At 47.2% G+C, this 19587-nt stretch overlaps 2 protein-coding genes across 3 annotated transcripts in view; both read right to left on the bottom strand.

Annotated features, from left to right (window-relative positions):
* Window positions 1–11888, bottom strand: part of LOC146007359 (lactase/phlorizin hydrolase-like) — a 62312-nt gene extending 50424 nt beyond the window's left edge. The window contains exons 1-7 of the mRNA XM_083145708.1: window positions 11794–11888; window positions 10386–10464; window positions 7667–8336; window positions 6226–6871; window positions 4540–6093; window positions 2136–2404; window positions 1153–1443 (exon numbers count right to left, since the gene is read on the bottom strand). Of these exons, the coding sequence (XP_083001834.1) occupies window positions 1153–1443; window positions 2136–2404; window positions 4540–6093; window positions 6226–6871; window positions 7667–8336; window positions 10386–10450 (3495 nt within the window). The 5' untranslated portion in view covers window positions 10451–10464; window positions 11794–11888. The remainder of the gene's footprint in view (window positions 1–1152; window positions 1444–2135; window positions 2405–4539; window positions 6094–6225; window positions 6872–7666; window positions 8337–10385; window positions 10465–11793) is intronic.
* Window positions 1–19587, bottom strand: part of LOC146009858 (uncharacterized) — a 360424-nt gene that overhangs the window by 69895 nt on the left and 270942 nt on the right. The window lies entirely within an intron of this gene.

The raw sequence follows: 19587 nt of genomic DNA, 5'->3' as shown, positions 1-19587 counted from the left end.
CATGTTCCAACATTCTTACTCAATAGAATCCTAGTACTGTAGTTGTTCCAACATTCTAACTCAACAGACACCCAGCCCATTTCCCAACATTGTAAATCAACAGAATCCTAGCCCATTTCCCAACATTGTAAATCAACAGAATCCTAGCCCATTTCCAAACAATCAAACTCAAAAGAAACCTAGTAGATGTTCCAAAATTCTAACTCAATACAATTCTAGTAGATTTTTCAACATTCTTACTCAACCAAACCCAAGTAGGTGTTCCAACAGTCTAACTCAACAGACACCTAGTCCTTGCACCAACATTCTAACTCAACATAAACCTAGTCCTTGCTCCAACATCATTACTCAACAGAATCCTAGCCAATTTTCCAACATTCTAACTCTACAGACTCCTATCCTATGTTCCAACATTATAACGCAACAGAAACCTAGCCCATGCTCTAGCAATCTAATTCCGCAGAATCATAGTCCATATTCCAGCATTCTAACTCAACAGAATCCTAGTTGAAAGTTTCAACATGTTAATTCAACAGTATCCTAGTTAAAGTGCCAATATTCTTACTCAACAAAATCCTATCCCCTGCTCCAACACTCTAACTCAACAGAATCTTTGTACATGTTCCAACAATCTAACTCCATGGAATCCTAGCCTTTGGGACACATTTTAAATCAACAGAAATGTAGCCCATGTTTTAACAATCTAACTCCACAGTATCATAGTCAATATTCCAACATTCTAACCCTGTACAATCCTAGTTGAAAGCTCCAACATTCTAGCTCAACAGGATCCTAGTCGAAGTGTTAACATTCTAATTCAACAGAATCATTGCTTATGTTCCACTATTCTATATCAATAAAATCCTAGTCAAAGCTCCAACATTCTAACTCAACAGAATCCTAGTCAAAGTGCCAACATTCTATCTCAACCAAATTCCAGTCTGCATTTTTATTGAGCTGCAGATACTGAGTGGAACCTGGATTTGCAATTACACTAAGCTTGAGTCTTTTTGATTCCTAGAAAATAAAATGAAGGTACAGTAAACTGTGAGAGAGAAGAGATAAGCTGCAATCATGTTGGATGTTTCAGTCGCTCACCCAGTGGTTCTATACTCTCCAATGACAAGGTGTCAAGGGTAATTTCCTTGTTACCTGTGGTCTTATACCAGCAGCCAGTAGACCATCAATCAGACGGATGTAGTAATTAATCCCAGCTTCATTCACGTAGTTTCGGGTCCCATCTGGGAGAACCCGGGGCCAGGAGATGGAGAATCGGTAGCTTGACACCTTGAGACTCTTGATCATCTCTATGTCTTCCTCAACCCGGTAGTAGCTGTTACAGGCCACATCTCCATTGCTGTTGTCGTTAATTCTGGATGGCGAATGAGAGAACTGATCCCAGATGCTAAGCCCTTTCCCATCTGCCCTCCAAGCGCCCTCAATCTAGAGGTCAGAAAGAACATGGAGTTAGGCCAAACATTCTTCAATATAAAGCATTTATTCTAGCTTTAGCGGAAGACCTTAAGGTTCATGGAATGTTATAAATATCCATTTCCTTGCTGCCATTGCCATAGGTAATGGTATCTTCCTTGATGGAATTTTAGCAATCAACAGGTAAATGGTCCTTCCATGAGTCTATCTGCTAGTTCTACCATGGACGGTTCCGTTGGTGCCATTTCCTTATTAATGCTTATAACTATCAGTAAAATCATATTTACCTCTTGGCCCTGATTCTGGTTGGATCACAAAGCAACACCGCAGGCTTGCATGCAGGCCCGGAATTATTCTGTTTTATTCTGATTATTCTATTAGTTCTGTTGCGCTCACTAATGTCGCTCTCTGGTGACTTAGATTAGCGGCGCCCTGCTCCGAAAACAGGGTGGGCAGCTGATCGCATGGAGATGTTCGCATGGAGATGTTTTCCTGAGCGCACCCAGCGCACCCGCCTCCTGCTCGCCCCCTTCCTCAGTGCAGGTGCCCTCGGAGACTACGCGAGTCTCCGAGGGCCCCCGCCATGAAGACTTGCATATGCGCAGATCATAATGATTTAACTAGCCGTACGAGGGAGTTTGCAAACCAAAATCAGGGACCTTGTAGGTTACAGAAATAAACTGGAGCAAGGTCCCACCACTCACCTGATAAGCGGATGAGGCCACGCTCCAAACAAAGTCATTAGGGAATTCGCCATATAGAAATTCCTCGTCCTTCTGCAGTGGGATCCCATTGTTGCGTATAACTTCGGCGTAATACATAGCAGTGCGCTTTGCTGTCCTTGGGCGGTTGGGATTAGTGAAATCCACATGGTGCAGCCCAAACCTAAATCGGTGCCCCTGGTCCCATTCAAACGTGTCCATAAGTGCCCAGACGTTGTAGCCTCTTAGATTGACCCCATCCAGACTGTAAGCTTTTGGGGAGAGAATGGAAAATAAATGATACCTTCTATTGGCACATTATTTACTCTTGTCATCTGCTGGTATAACCATGGGTGGTGGCAGCCTTCAGCCAATCTAAACTATACTGTCACCCTTAACAACCCCGAGAATAACACATTTTCTAAGGTCCCATGTCTGAGACCATTTGTGACTTACCCCTTTGCACCTCATCACTTTTCCATTCTGTTGAAGAAACATGTGAACTTTAAATTTAAATGATGACTCTTGTCTTGATCGATCTGATTGGACGGTTGCAGCAACCGTTGAGTAGAACCGCGAGGGTAAGTATCCATTGGTGGATAGTGGTGGTTCCCTGACACTTTGTTAGATGGGGAGGCCTAGCATAATGTCAGTTCTGGTTGGGGCATTGGTTCTAAGTAACATCTATTTGTGGCATTCTATATTTGTTTGCATGTTATTGGCTGCGGCTCTACAATAACCCTTCACCATGACATTTGTAACACAAAGAAATGATCTGATGCTACTGAAGTCTGGAGGATAAGACAGTATCTTACGTTCTTTATCCAAGACATGTCTTACACAGAGTAGAAGTCTGAGGCATGATACAAGACTGACTAATCGTTATCATTGGCTTTTCGTAGCATTCTATCTGTTCCAAGTCTCAGTAAATGCCTGCGCCAGGGTTACAACTGCCCCCAAGCCTTCTCCCTGCCTTCCATGGGGGACCCTGGAACACTGGGGCAGTAATGGTGTGAGGAATATCGGCACTATAAATAACACCCCTCTCTCTATATGCCATGACTGGCTGACCCAGACAAATGGAGCTAATTCAGCCCCACACACAGTCCTAAATCAGCTGCATTTCACCATTGTTTCAGCAGTGCACATGTGCTGCAATGTCGCTTAGACCCTGGTCGTGGTGACCTGGATGCCTCCACAGCAAAGGGACATGGGGACCATTTCACAAACCACAAGCATGTTGTTCCAGATGTTGGATACTACAATCAATGGTCCAGAAGGTGATCCAATACTACAGCATCGGATACAGCAGTGGATCATTCTTGTAGGATACTGGGATCATTCTGGAGCTATTCCTAAAGAGGGATAACAGCATCATTCTCTCAAATGTGGCCTCACTGGACACAAAGGTGTCAGATCTATAGAATGTGGATAGAAGACCAAGGGCCCTTTTTTAGAGCCTCCATGACTTGCTACCCATGAAGTACCCACCTAGACACCAGAATGGATTTTGTATGTTCTGGAACCAGATTGTTTGTCTCAATTTAAGCCTAGTTAATGACCTATGTGATCTACTGGACAATTATCATCTTTAAGGCTGGCCATCCCTTTCCTGGGAATAAAAAAAAAAAAATGACAAAAAGATTGTGGGGGTGATTCAGCTTGGTTCGGCCAAGCGCAAATTAGGTCTGGGGACCAATGGTGCAGCTCTGTGCATGCGTATTGATGAAAGGGCTCATTTACAGGGGTTCTTATCACAACAGTCAGGGTGGAACTGCTATGGGTCCCGTCGCCTCCCCTAAAAATAAGTCCTACATGTATTTGTAGGTCTAACCCACAACCAATTATGGAATTACTAAATTCTTTATAAAATAACAAATTAATGTTATGTATTACCATAAGAGGTCATACGAGGCAATAGCTCGCTACAAATACTGTGATTAACTAACATATTCAGCTTTTTTATTTTTCTTCATATGTGAGGTAGCTCTGAGATACTAAATACTATCCAAAATCCAAAGACAGAAGGTTGAAATATTAGGGTATTCAGGACTACTAGACTTATTGAAGAACCATAGGTCATTCTCTTCTACTATGTGAAGGATTTCATGGACATGATCTCTAAGAAAGAGACAAGAAGTCATCTAGTCAGTGCCATGCAGATGCCCAGAGTCCATCCTTTATCTATACTTATGACTACATAAGAAACAGTCTTAGAATGAGACAAGGAACTTTCTCTTTGGTAGGGCCATAACTTCCTAGTAACGCTCAGAAAGAGAAGGCAGGTTCCTTTACAACAATGGTAGGCTGAGGGTCACACAAAGTGGTCTGAAGCTAAATATGTTATCTTCATGTTCATATACCTGAATTTTACAATCACATGTTTAGTCTGGACTTCTATACTAACCTTTCAAGACTTCGTCAATATACGTCTTGTGATAGAATATTCGGTCAGTGTCATCATAGTCAATGTCAGGACCCCTCGGAAATCCATTCTCAGTGATGTAGACTTGGACATCTCCATATTCTTCTTTCACCCAGTTAAGCAGCCTCCTGAGTCCCCAAGCTACTGCCATGTGGTTTTCATCAGCTGTAGTTGGCCAGTCTCCATTAACCTCTTCTGCAATATCAATATCTGTTTCGAATGATGGAGGATTTAGCCACGTAGGTTTATGCTGAACTATTTTTGTGGTGTAGATGTTGATGGAGAAGACATCCGCTGTCCCCTGGATGTAGGCCTTTTCTTCATCTGTAAAAGCTGGAAGCCTGGAAGACTTGAGGCCCTGTAGCTCACTTTTATCGGCCACCTGCAATTTCATGGCCTCTGGGTAGTCCCCATTTTTGAAAATCGGGTGGGCAAACCACCCCAGTGTAAACTGCAAGTATCGATCAGCAGCTTCTATGTCTCTAAGCTCCTTGGGGTCTTTGGGCTCCACCCAGTTTGTGTTTAAGCTAATAGAGATTACACCTCCTTGGCTTCCTCGATAAGTCTGGTCATATGTATGATAGACCCTGGCATGGACTTTCAGTAGATTGTGAGCAACTCTGTATGGAGCTGAACCTGGGTCATCCTTCACTCCAGGCGGATACCGGCCAGTCCCATAACCATTAGCTACAATAGTGTGTGGTTGGTTAAATGTCATCCAAAACTTGACCCTATCTCCAAATGTGTTAAAACAATAGTCGGCATAGTTATGGAATGCATCAAGTACGACTTCATTTTCCCAACCACCCAAGTCTTGTAGAGCTTGGGGAAGATCAAAGTGGTAAAGGGTGACCATTGGATTGATGTTGTTTGCCAGTAGGCCATCAATAAGTCTATTATAATACTCAACGCCCTTATCATTGACTGCGCCTTGTCCAGTTGGGAAGATTCTAGACCACGAGATAGAGAATCGGTAACTGTTCACTCCTAGGCCCCTCAGCATGTACAGGTCAGCATCCAGCTGATGGTAACTATCACATGCGATGTCCCCATTGTGATTTTCATAGATATTTCCTGGGATATGTGAAAAGGTGTCCCAAATACTGGGCCCTTTTCCATCTACGTTCCATCCCCCTTCAACCTGATAAGCGGAGGTTGAAACCCCCCACTGGAAGTCATCTGAGACTTTGGAATAATGGTACATGTCTCTTTCAAAGTCTGTTTGCCCAGAAAACTTTTCCCATATCACCTTGGCCTTTGAGGGAACATCAGACGCCGGCAGAGGTGGTAACTTCTTTGAATGAGACCTCTTTGCATTTGAAGCTTTCTTTGTCCTTGTGGTCCTTGGGAAACCATTATTTTCCACAATGCTGGAAAACATATAGGCTGATTTTTTGGGAGTCCTTGGTCTATTGGGATCTTCTAAGTTTACATAATGTAAACCAAATCTCTGGCTATATCCATCAGGACCCTCGTAGCCATCAAGAAGGGATCGGACTATATATGAGCTAACAGATACACCGTCTGTCTTAACAGCTGCAAGGAGAAAAGGGAAGAAGTCAGAACACTCATTAGCAAAAAATACAATAATAATGAACTTGACAGGCTGTTTGTCAGGTGGAACATTTGTGCAAACAGTGGTCAAGCAGCAGAACACCATTAATGTACCTTTAAGAGCCTCATTGATGTAGGCAGTCAGGTATTCCACACGTGCTATGTCATTGAACACCTCTCCGGTATAGGGCGTTGGCATCCCATTGCCTGTTATGTATATTGGAACATTCTCTTTCACATACTCCTCCTTTATGAAGTTCAGAAGCCTCCTGAGACCCCATGGGACCACTGAGATCCATGGAGAGGAGGTGAGTGGCCACGAAGGGTCCACCTCTGGGGAAAACCCTCCGATGTCATTATACCCATCTTCACAGCTGCTGCTGAGGGAGGCATTGACCACCCGGGACGTGTAGTGGGAGATGCCCAGGAAATCTGCTGTGCCCTGGATATAGGACTTCTCTGCCTCGGTGAATGTGGGCAGCTGAGCCACGGTACTCGGACACTCATCATGTTTCTGCTGCACTTGAGCCTTTAGGACCTCAGGGTAGTCACCGTTGACCAGAATGGGATGGGCAAACCAGCCCAGCATGAAGTGCAGGTACCGCTCTGCCGCACTCACATCCTCTGGATCAGTCGGGGTCTTTGGCTCTGCCCAGTCTGAATTCAGGGAGATTCCCAGGTGACCTTGTTGCAGTGGTCGGTACTGGTCATGGTAGACATGCCAGGCCTTAGCGTGTGCTTTTACTATGTTGTGAGTCACCTATGGACAAAAAACACGCTTGGATTAGAACATCTCCTTCATGGGCAACATTATGTTTATGGGGCACTTCAGAGCCTGTCTCCATTATCTAAGACCATCTAAGGATGATCATGTGTCTTATGGGGGAAGCCCATTCGGACAGCGACCCTCTGACCTTCCCTGGTGGGTTGGAGGTCCCCCAGATCCTCATCACATACAATTTAGTAATGAGATAGCCTCTTATTTGGCCAGACATCTACCATCCGTACCATTATTATTACCTGACCTCATAGCAGGACCACACAGAAGTGCTCATGTAGAGTTGGTCATAAACACATTGCACAAGCACAGTGTGTTTGGCCTACTGCTCATTTATGGTAGAATGGAGAGGACTTCAGCCTCCCTGCTGTGACTCTTAATGGTGGTAAGTGTCGTGTCAGCTTCTAAGGGGCCAATGATCAGCTAAGGGGCCTGTTGGCACCTAAGAGATATATCAGCAACTTTACGACCTATCAGTAGGTAAGGGAACACGTCAGTTTACTGACCACACGTTATTCGCACATGTAACCATGGAGGATTAATGACTTTATTATAACATAGCATATAACTTCTAATATGTCTGAAAGGCCCTTGAGGCCACTGCAAGCTTCGGGTACATTCTGGACAAAGGGGCGTTAGAAACTGATGGCTTATCATTCTGTGTCTTGGGTTTATGTTAGGGTTTACTGAGCGTGTGTAAGTGATTGCATTGGTAATAGCCAGTGATTGGTGTATGTTAGTGTATATGGGGTAATGGACCTCATTCAGGTGTGTTACCTTAAATGAGGCATCTCCGGGGTCCTTAATCCCAGGCGCATGTTCTCCGGTGCCATAACCGGCATAGCTAATGACCCAGGGCTCGTGGAATGTTATCCAATGTTTCACCCGATCTCCAAAGCTGCTAAAGCAGAAATCCGCATATTCGGCAAACACGTCCGTTATGCTCTCGTTCTGCCAACCTCCGACCTGCTGCAAGGCTTGAGGTAAGTCCCAGTGGTACAAAGTCACCATTGGCGTAATGTTTTCTTCCATCAACCTGTTAATGAGAGTGTTGTAGTATCTCACGCCCCCTGAGCTGACTGTGGATCTCCACCCCGTAGGGAATATCCTGGACCAGGAGATGGAGAAGTGATAGATATTGGACTGCGAAGCCTTCAGGAGATACAAGTCATAGTCCGTCTTGTGGTAGCTTTCACAAGCCAGGTTTGCTGTTGCGTTGTTCTCGCTGAGGCCTTGTTGTCCAAACACGTCCCATATTGACTCTCCTTTCCCCTCCTCAGACCAAGCTCCTTCTACTTTGAAAGCCGCAGAGGATGAGCCCCACAGGAAACCAGTGGGAAACTCATCCTGTAAGAAGGAATCTCTCTCTGCTGGGGTCTGACCGGCAAATCTCTCCCAAACGGTGGTGTAGACTGAGCGAGAGGATGAAGGTGCTGGTCTCTCCAAGCTACAATACAGGAGACAACACACACCAATCAACAGCACAGCTTGTAATACACATGGACAGATTATTCTGTAGTCATAGCCAATTATATGTCAGTTTGAAGGCTATATTAAAGCGAGTACTTACTGATTATTCCTTATCAAATGGGGCCGGATGATTCACCGACAGTTGGGATTCCAGCGGTTGATTCTCTGACTTTGGAATCCCAACTGTCAGGGCCTCGACAGTCGGGATACCAACTTAAAGGGGCTATTTTCCCTTATTTTCCCACGACCCCCATAGAGGGAGAATAGAATATGTGGCAAGCGCAGTTCCCCAATGAAGCCAGCAGTGTGGCAAGAGCAGCAGGCCAGAAAGGGGCATGAATGCGCTCGCCCTCCTGTCTGGCTCCTGACAGTCAGGATTCCAATGACAGAGAAATGACGGTCAGAATTCTGAATGTCAGAAACTCATACCATACCCCTCCCAAACACTCCATGGCAGTGCAAGCTTTCTCTGGTGGTGTTCTCTCAAGTATGTTATTATCGGAAACACATCGGGGTCTCTGGTCTGGTGGTGTCACCTCACAGCCATTCTTGTCTTTCCTGCCCACTTCTTATGGCATCTGAGTACTCTGTCACTATCTATAAACAAAGACTCTCTGTCGTTCTGCTTGATGGGTGTGGCCACCTTGGATTACAACACATGATCCAGTCTGACCAACGAGTCTCAAGCATCTCCAGTCACATGACTCAGCCCACCTATCGGTGCACAGGACAGCAGACTAAAACCGGAAACTACTGGCTTTACATTGCCAGATCAACTATCATCTTTTAGGTTAAGGTCTCCTGTCTCTGATCATGTTGTACCATGACCAAGTCCTCAGTTCCTGACTGCAGTATCCACCATGAACAACTCTTCTGTGTCTAGCCAAGTTCATCTTGGAAGGATCGCTACAACCTCTTCTCTTTTTGTATGAGACGTGACAGGAAAATCACAAGCTAGTTGGAACCTTCAAGTGATAAGCAATGCCTTGCTTTCAGTTCCTTTTGATGATGTGAAGCCACCATCTTTGTGATGTCTGAGAAAACTCTGATATGTTGTCCTATTGGATGAAGATAAAACAAGTGGAATTGTTTTATTTCTAGTATATTTATGAGACAGTTCTTTACTTCCTAAGACCATGTCCATTGTTCTATGTCTGAGAGGGGAGGGGTATTCTACCTGTAGCACTGGCCATGCCCATTCCATGTCTGAGAGGGGAGGGACTCACCGTCCTGTAGTACTGGCCATGCCCATTGTTCCATGTCTGAGAGGGGAGGGGTATCCTTCCTGTAGCACTGGCCATGCCCATTGTTCCATGACTGCGAGGGGAGGGGCTCACCATCCTGTAGCACTGGCCACGCCCATTGTGCCATGTCTGAGATGGGAGGGGCTATGTGTAAATCATGTGTGGGCCATCTTGCCAATGGAAGTACTCCTATGGTGTAACATTCCCACTGATGGCTGGTCTGGGTGGAGAGTTCTGTATTTAGATAGATTTTTGGGGTTATAACTTTCTAATGAAAGTTTAGTTCTGCTGGACATATTAGGTGGAGTCTATCCAATGATGGCCAAACGGTTTCCATGACTTGATGTCATCACCGTACACCCCGACCAACTGACGATGAACGCTTCAGGCCATATCTGAACTAGCTGTAATGTAATATGATCTTCCTGTCCACAGGGGACATGACAAAGCATACGCCAGCCTTAGGAGGGACCACTGTAGGCAATCGGTGGGCTGGGAAATACTCCCCGACACTAGCCACTGCCCAGAATCCAAGCCGGCCTCTGACGCATTACATCGACATACATACAGCCGCACTTACCGTGATTTGACATCTTATCAGAAGCCGCTTCTATCTATGGAAGGACCATGACCGCGGTGATAAATGACTTAGCTAATTATGCAGATGAGGAGATAATCTATAAATAACGTTCTGTCTCACTTTATAGTCTCACCTTTCCTACAGAAGTCTACACTACGCGTCATATCATCAGACTGTCATGTAACATGTGACACGCACTTACCTTCCCTTCCCACCAGGTGGCGCAGGCAGTAAATCAGTTACATCATATCCGAGGAATGTGGCCATTGTGTCGGCAATTGCTGTAAGGGCACAAAACGGTGGTATATGTCACATGTGGTACAGCAGAAAGACATTGTTATATGCTTTTCCTTCTGTCAGACTGGTCATCATCTCCTGCCCCCTGCCTACTACATAATGCCACCACACATCTTTGGGTTGTGCCACCACACTGAGAAAGGACCTGAGGAAGGACCATCTAGTCAAATACACATTGGCAGGACAGAGGAATCATACCCTACTGAGATACACCTACCAATTGTCATCTGGCTAAAACTGTTCCAGTTCCACTCATCCCAGGTAAGGTGAAGGACATCTTGGTGTACTGTACCTACCTAAGGGGGAACTATTTTATGTGAAAATACCTTATTCTGGTGTTATCTGGAGTTTGTATTGGAATAAATTGATCTTGTTAGAAGACCTATGTGGAAAGGGTGCATATTCCAAAAGAAACCATTTGAGGAACATCTATGATGTATTTGAGGTGAGTTTACATCTTAAATGAGATACCTCCAGAGTGTGTCGGTTATAACCATAGAGTGGAGGAGCTAAAGGTTTCTTTTTTTGTTAAAAAAAGAAACCTGTACGTGCACGCCTCCCACTGAAGTGAGGTGAGTCCAATATTGGAGTCTGTACACAGCGATGAGATGTGGACATCACAAGGAATCGTTTGATATCTTTCTCTTGATGTTCTGAGAATTCTGGGGGCTGCACAGAGGGGAGACCAGAGTTGGAGGAGATTATTTTGTTTACTAGCAGTATTTGGACCGCTCATTTCTTGATTTTGGCTAAGACTGCTGATGCAGCAATGTGTATACACCATGGGCCCAGAGCAGGTAGCCGCTGAGTGAGCCAAGAGTCAGCGGCCCTCCCCCCCAACGGATGTGTCCCAACATGTCACTTGCTGGCCCATCTGGAATTGGGAATGGTAAAGAGAATGGGGGAGGGGGGGTTGCACGGCCGGTATACGTCATTAGGTCGACATAGGACAGGCTGACATGCATTGGGTCTACCACTGAACCGGGTCGTATCAACCCACAATGGGGGAAATTAACTAAGTTGGGAGTTCTAGAGTATTTCACATGGGAATCAATCAGAATCTGCTACTTATTTATTTACTACCTTCTAGAAGATAATAGTATCTGATTGGTTGCCCATAGCAACACCCCATGTGATATAGATCCCGTAAATTTCCATACTCACGCCTCACGCCTCATGCCTCACACCTCACGCCTCTGAGCAGTGTAACGGGAATGGATGGCTGCGTCTCAGGAACAGAATACATTCGCTGTCTGTAGGAAACATGTGGTCACTGTCTCCCCCAATCCGTTTAGGCCGTGGCACCCTCTTACCTGCGGTGAGGTTATACGCCAGCAGCGGTTTCCTGTCCTCGGATAGAGCGTTGCAGTCCGTCAGTGATAGGCTAAATATCAGAACCTCCAGACTCTTCTTCATGTTCTAGATAACCCAAAGCGGATAAATCATATTATCCCCCTATTCAGGATCTTACACATCCCTGTGTTCTCTTGATCTTGCCATAACCCCACCCATGAGGACTCTGACCCCACCCACATAAGCCAGCCCCTGATCTGCTGTTCTGAGGATGCTCAGGGGCCGGCATATGCATTGCGTGAAGTTTGATTGGCTTACAACTGTGGAAGTAAAAACAGCTTTTCTGTGCATGCCTTTACCTCTGAGGAGAATGGGGGTCTATGTAGAAGCAGGACTTGTAATGTCAGATACTCTACTGTGCAGAGAGTTAGGTGTGGGAGGGGCGTGTCCTAGCTCAGAGCTACATTGCAGTATGAGAATAACACTGCCCAGCATGTGTGGGCTACATGCAGAATCAGCCAGTAACTGAGCACCTGGGTACCACCATGCTGCACTGCAGGGGGCAGATGTAACATGTGCAGAGAGTTAGGTGTGGGAGGGGCGTGTCCTAGCTCAGAGCTACATTGCAGTGTGAGGATAACACTGCCCAGCAAGTGTGGGCTACATGCAGAATCAGCCAGTAACTGAGCACCTGGGTACCACCATGCTGCACTGCAGGGGGCAGATGTAACATGTGCAGAGAGTTAGGTGTGGGAGGGGCGTGTCCTAGCTCAGAGCTACATTGCAGTATGAGAATAACACTGTCCAGCATGTGTGGTCTACATGCAGAATCAGCCAGTAACTGAGCACCTGGGTACCACCATGCTGCACTGCAGGGGGCAGATGTAACATGTGCAGAGAGTTAGGTGTGGGAGGGGCGTGTCCTAGCTCAGAGCTACATTGCAGTAAGAGAATAACACTGTCCAGCATGTGTGGGCTACATGCAGAATCAGCCAGTAACTGAGCACCTGGGTACCACCATGCTGCACTGCAGGGGGCAGATGTAATATGTGCAGAGAGTTAGGTGTGGGAGGGGCATGTCCTAGCTCACAGCTACATTGCAGTATGAGAATAACACTGTCCAGCATGTGTGGGCTACATGCAGAATCAGCCAGTAACTGAGCACCTGGGTACCACCATGCTGCACTGCAGGGGGCAGATGTAACATGTGCAGAGAGTTAGGTGTGGGAGGGGCGTGTCCTAGCTCAGAGCTACATTGCAGTATGAGAATAACACTGTCCAGCATGTGTGGGCTACATACAGAAGCAGCCAGTAACTGAGCACCTGGGTACCACCATGCTGCACTGCAGGGGGCAGATGTAACATGTGCAGAGAGTTAGGTGTGGGAGGGGCGTGTCCTAGCTCACAGCTACATTGCAGAGTGAGGATAAAGCTGTCCAGCATGTGTGGGCCACATGCAGAAGCAGCCAGTAACTGAGCACCTGGGTAACACCATGCTGCATTGCAGGAGGCAGATGTAACATGTGCAGAGAGTTAGGTGTGGGAGGGGCATGTCCTAGCTCAGAGCTACATTACAGAGGCCCTTATTCTACTCGGCTCGGTACGGCCCGCGTGCGGCCGTACCGCCGATGTTTTTGTTCTGCACATGCGCAGAGGTCATTCTGCGCATGTGCAGCCCCCTTCGCCGCAGACGGATTTCGTCCGCCGCAAAGGGGGCGTATAGGGGCGTGAGGGGCTTCAGCCCCTCATTACCCTATGTGTACGCCCCGCGTTTCATGGGCGTTCCCATGCAAACGCGGGGCGTATGCATGGTAATGAGGGCATGACGCCCTCATTACCATGACATGGGGGCGGAAAGCTGACGTCGCCGGATGTCAGCTTTCAGCCCCCTTTCAAGCTCCCACACGGACGATTGTCCGTGTGGTCTGAGCTTGCGGGAGCTGCCGCGGCGTGCGGGCCTGCCTTCGATGGTCGTCGACCATCGAAGGCAGGGGGCAGCTCCCACCATGGTGGAGGCGTAGCCTCCACCATTTTTGTGCGGATCGCCAGCCGTCCGTGTACGGACGGCCGTGGCGATCCGTCGGGTGGGCGGCCCTTGGTTTGTGCGGTCGGAGCCCCGTGTGCGGCTCTGACCGCACCAACCAGAATAAGGGCCAGTGTGAGAATAAAGCTGGCCAGCATGTGTGGGCTACATACAGAAGCAGCCTGTAACTGAGCACCTGGGTAACACCATGCTGCACTGCAGGGGGGTAGATGTAACATGTACAGAGAGTAAGGTGTGGGAGGGGTGTGTCCTAGCTCACAGCTACATTGCAGTGTGAGAACAATGCTGCCCAGTATGTGTGGGTTACATGCAGAAGCAGCCTGTAACTGAGCCATAGCTGCCTACCCTCCTGCATTCTGCAGGAGACTCCCTGAAATAGCAGCAATCTCCCTCTCTCCCTCATTAGTCTAGCAATCTCCTGCATGTCACCTAGCCCACATTACACTGTTACATCATAGTTACCTCCCATCCTGCATTCTGTAGGAGACTCCCTGAAATAGCAACAATCTCCCTCTCTCCCTCATTAGTCTAGCAATCTCCCGCATGTCACCTAGCCCACATTACACTGTTACATCATAGTTACCTCCGCTCCTGCATTCTGCAGGAGACTTCCTGACATAGCAGCAATCTCCCTCTCTCCCTCATTAGTCTACCAATCTCCCTCATGTCACCTAGCCCACATTATACTGTTACACCATAGTTACCTCCCCTCCTGCATTCTGCAGCAGACTCCCTGATATAGGAGCAATCGCCCTCTCTCCCTCATTAGTCTACCAATCTCCCTCATGTCACCTAGCCCACATTACACTGTTACACCATAGTTACCTCCCCTCCTGCATTCTGCAGGAGACTCCCTGACATAGCAGCAATCTCCCTCTCTCCCTCATTAGTCTAGCAATTCCCCTCATTTCACCTAGCCCACATTACACTGTTACATTATAGTTACCTCCCCTCCTGCATTCTGCAGGAGACTCCCTGACATAGCAGCAATCTCCCTCTCTCCCTCATTAGTCTAGCAATCTCCCTCATGTCACCTAGCCCACATTATAATGTTACACCATAGTTACCTTCCCTCCTGCATTCTGCAGGAGACTCCCTGAAATAGCAGCAATCTCCCTCTCTCCCTCATTAGTCTAGCAATCTCCCTCATGTCACCTAGCCCACAGTACACTGATACATCATAGTTGCCTACCCTCCTGCATTCTGCAGGAGACTCCCTGAAATAGCAGCAATCTCCCTTTCTCCCTCATTAGTCTAACAATCTCCCTCATTACTACCTCATTACACTAGCCCCCATTACACTGTTAGATCATAGTTACCTCCCTTCCTGCATTCTGCAGGAGACTCCTTGAAATAGCAGCAATCTCCCTTTCTCCCTCATTAGTCTAACAATCTCCCTCATTACTACCTCATTACACTAGCCCCCATTACACTGTTAGATCATAGTTACCTCCCTTCCTGCATTCTGCAGGAGACTCCCTGACATAGCAGAAATCTCCCTCATTATTCTAGCAATCTCCCTCATGTCACCTAGCCCAGATTACACTGTTACATTTTTGGGGGAAAAAGGAATGAGGAATGAGAGATAGATACATTTACATTGAATTATCAGCACCATTTACCAGCACATTACCACGTATAGTAGCTCTTACTAACTGCTCTGGGGATCATCTACATTTGGATATTAGTAATTTTAAAAGATTCCTCTCAGATGTAGCAGTACACACCCACGATTCTAGTTGCCACGTTCACAATCACTTTTCACAATCTCTCCATTTATGAATCTAGACACGCCCTTTGGGTGGGGTATGACATGCCCCTCAGTGGGGCGCTGTACAAAATTCTACTAGCAACTATAATCTCCCTGAAATTAGTTTTCAAAAGTAGGCAAGTATGAACTTAGCACCTGGGTAACACTATGCTGCATTGCAGGGGGGTAGATGTAACATGTGCAGAGAGTTATACCCTTTTCACATTAGCCTAAAATCCCGGGTTGGGCCTAAATTTCCAGGGATTTCAACCGTGCTATGGAGCAGGATTGTTCCCGAGTTCAACCCGGGGTCCTGGCCGGTGTGAAAGGGGTATGGTTACTTACCCGGGTTGCCGGTCCTCGGTGCGTGCTGTCAGACGGGGATCCACACAGGCGGTGGGCGCAGATGACACGACAGGCAGCGTATATAGATGATTTAGCTCTCTGTCGCCCTCACTGCAGCCCTCATCCGTCATCGGCGCCCGCCACCTGTGTGGATCCCCGGCCTGCACCGAGGTCCCCGCCTCTGCTGCCATCCTGCCGCCTGCCTGCCTCCTGATGGCCTCCTCCCCACATCCTTCCTGCCCCCTTCACACCCCAGAAAACGCAGGGACTTTTCTGGTGTGAAAGGGGCCAACCCGGGAATGCCCCGGCATGATTCCTGGACTGTATTCCCGGGTGGGTCCCTGCATTTGCTGGTGTGAAAGGGGTATTAGATGAGGGAGGGGCGTGTCCTAGCCAGTAGCTGAGCACCTGGGTAACACACAGAGAATATCCCCCAAACACGGTCTGAGAGCCAAGGACCTACCAGACGTGTCCTCCACATCTGCGGCTGCTGGGCACTCTGGCAGTTATAGTCCATGTTCAGCGCCAGGAAATCCACCGATTCCTGAAATATAAGTGATATATAATGTATGACAGTTACTGATACCAATACCCCAACACACATAAATAACCCCCCACCTCACCAGGAAACGTCCTCGTAGTAATAAAGAGTTGTCCAGGAGGGCCGGCCCCAGGGCCACAGACATCTTCCCACCTGGCAAAGCAAGAATTTAACATGACTTCCGGTCACAGGTGAATTGTTACTGGCTATGGGTCAGATGTACTTAGCCTTGGAGCGATATGTATAACGTATATGGAGATAAAGTATCAGCTCCCAACTGTCATTTTTCAAACCCAGTCTGTAAATGGGCAGTTATCAGCTGATTGGCTGGCACTGTATCTCTGGCTTAGTACAACTGCCCATATGTGATATATATATATATAATTGTATTACTTTAAGTATGTAGACATTGGTGGTCTCAACAGCTGGACTGAGGTATGGCCATCACACACATTGGGTGAGTCCATGTCCCCAATATTAGTCTCTAGAAGATTAATAATGACTTCCCATAGAAGATGCCCGATGCCAGGGTTACGCTGTACAGCACATTATGCTGCAGAGCTATGGAGATGTTAGTAACACTAAGGATCTGTAGGACAGGAGCTATGGAGATGTTAGTTACACTAAGGATCTGTAGGACAGGAGCTATGGAGATGTTAGTAACACTAAGGATCTGTAGGACAGGAGCTATGGAGATGTTAGTAACACTAAGGATCTGTAGGACAGGAGCTATGGAGATGTTAGTAACACTAAGGATCTGTAGGACAGGAGCTATGGAGATGTTAGTAACACTAAGGATCTGTAGGACAGGAGCTATAAGGTTAAAGGACACTATGTGTAGTTGCTGGCAGGACCACCTTCTCCATGGGACAGTGTATAAGAGTATATTGCACAGTTATAACAAGCCCAGTGGGACAGACTTACCTCCGATAGAGTAGGACTCATGGTACACAGCATAGACCTTCTCATGTGCATCCAGCAGGGCCTTCAGGGACTGTGCATCCGTCCCACTATCTGTATAAACGCTGAAGGAAATCCAGGTATGGACCAAGTCCCCAAATGAGCGAAAGGCGAAGTCAGCATAATCCACATAGGGGTCAGCTGGGTCTTCTCCAGTCCCGGTTGTAGGAAGTCCCTGGAAGCCTCTTCCTTCTAGGACCAGGATGGGCCTGATACTGGCTGTAGCTAGGGTCTGGAGAAGGGTCCTATAGCAGCCCACTTGTGTCTCATCCCAAGCCTTGGGGCTTCCCCTGAGGGACAGGGAGGTCCAGTCGAGTTCTACCTTGTAGTGGGTGACCCCATACTTCTGTAGGGTTGGTATCAGATCTTCCATGTCACGTAGAACCTTCTCATGACACCCGGACATGTCCTCTGGCCTTGCCTCATTAGTAGAATGCATTGCTTTGCCCTGTAAGGGCCCAGCAATCACCATAAAGCCCTGGTCTGCGGCCAAGGAGACCCCATGGCTCAGGGGCGAGAGGAGACTCAGGAGGAGAACTCTCCAGGCTGGCCCCATTGTCAGCAGATCCCACACACACTGACTGCTTGTATCCCTTATACCTCAGAGGGACCATAAACTGGTATTATCTCCCATACAGATAAGGGAACTGCTCGGAAAGTATTTATTGTCACATTCAGAATAAGATAACTGACTGCGGCAGTGTCTTTAAAGATATATATATATATATATATATATATATACACACAGAGAGGTATGGATACAGAAAGGAGAGACATGCCATAGACCTATGTCTATGGCCAACATAAATTGGTTATTTCACCATTAGAAACCAAAATCTGTTCTATCCACCATAACATAATGATAGACCACATAAAGTATGCGTTGACCGCAATATAAAACATAGTCAAAAAATTATAACCATACTAAAAACAAGCAATATGGAACAACCAGGATGACGAGACATATACGCAAGCACTAATAGAAAAATACGGACTCCATCAAAACCTACTAAGGAGCAAAGAACAGAAACCAGTAGATGGAAATGTTTCATAACTCAGTCACCCACTAAGGGGGTTCCAAACCACACCAGAGCCTGGTCCTACCACCGCAACCAACCTATGCCTCTCCATACTCTATCTTCTGAATCTCATGATATCTCCTACTACCTCTTCACAAAGGAGGACGTTCATGAAGATTGTCACGTTCATTCCACGTGTAATACCAAACCACTAAAAACAGCTTGATCACACCAAAATCCCAACCTCTTGAAGGCACCATAAACCTTCTCAGGGTATCTAAGTGCCTAAAGACTAGGGATGGCCAAAGCACTCAACAGCCTATTAAATACCTCTTTGTTGAAAGGACACCTCACCAGAAATGGTCTCCTCTTCCCGTGGACAAGCCTCCTGTCGGTAGCCATGATTATTGGCAATTCTTATCTTGAGGTTTCAGAAAGCCAGACAACGTCCCTGAGTTTCAATGAAATGGGATCATTGGGTCGACCAAATGTTGGTCGACAGTCATTAGGATGACACCGTTGGGTCGACATACTGGAAAGTCGACAGGGTTCTAGGTCGACATGGGTTAGGTCGACAGCCCAAAGGTCAACATGGGGTTTTTCACTGTTTATTACCTGAATGTTAACACAATCAACATGGGCACAGTTTTAAGTGCACCTGTGGCCGGAGGCTCCGGCACACGGACAATGGCGGCTGCGGGACTGAAAGGGTTAACCCCTTCAGCCCCGGCCGCCGGACAAACAAAGGGCGCTTGGCGACAAATTCAAAGGCTCACCGCGACCGCCCCGTCCCCCACTGGCGGTCGCGGACACCCTCTGGGCACCCCCTTCCATCCAGGGTAGCGTGGCCGGCGCTGGAGGTCTGGCTTCCGGTCCCCCCCCCGAAAATTTTGACGCGCCAGCGGCGCGCAACAGCTGTGTCCCGGGTCAGGCGCACAGAAAGTTGTGAGGTATGAGGATGGCTTTCCTGAGCTGCAGGGTTAAGGAGCTCAGTGCTGAGCACTGGGCACACTGTATAAACACACCACCCACATTGTATAAAGTGTACACTGTATATGAGAGATATTGGAATGTAAAATGCACTTACTGTATGTGTGTGTCCCCAGGGGATCCAGGGTCTGTGTGAGCTGCTGGATCACACTCCAAACTTTGGGC

The sequence above is a fragment of the Crinia signifera genome, chromosome 6 (assembly GCF_055691185.1).
Source record: "Crinia signifera chromosome 6, ASM5569118v1, whole genome shotgun sequence".
NCBI lineage: Eukaryota > Metazoa > Chordata > Amphibia > Anura > Myobatrachidae > Crinia > Crinia signifera.
This window is presented reverse-complemented; position numbering and strand designations above follow the sequence as displayed.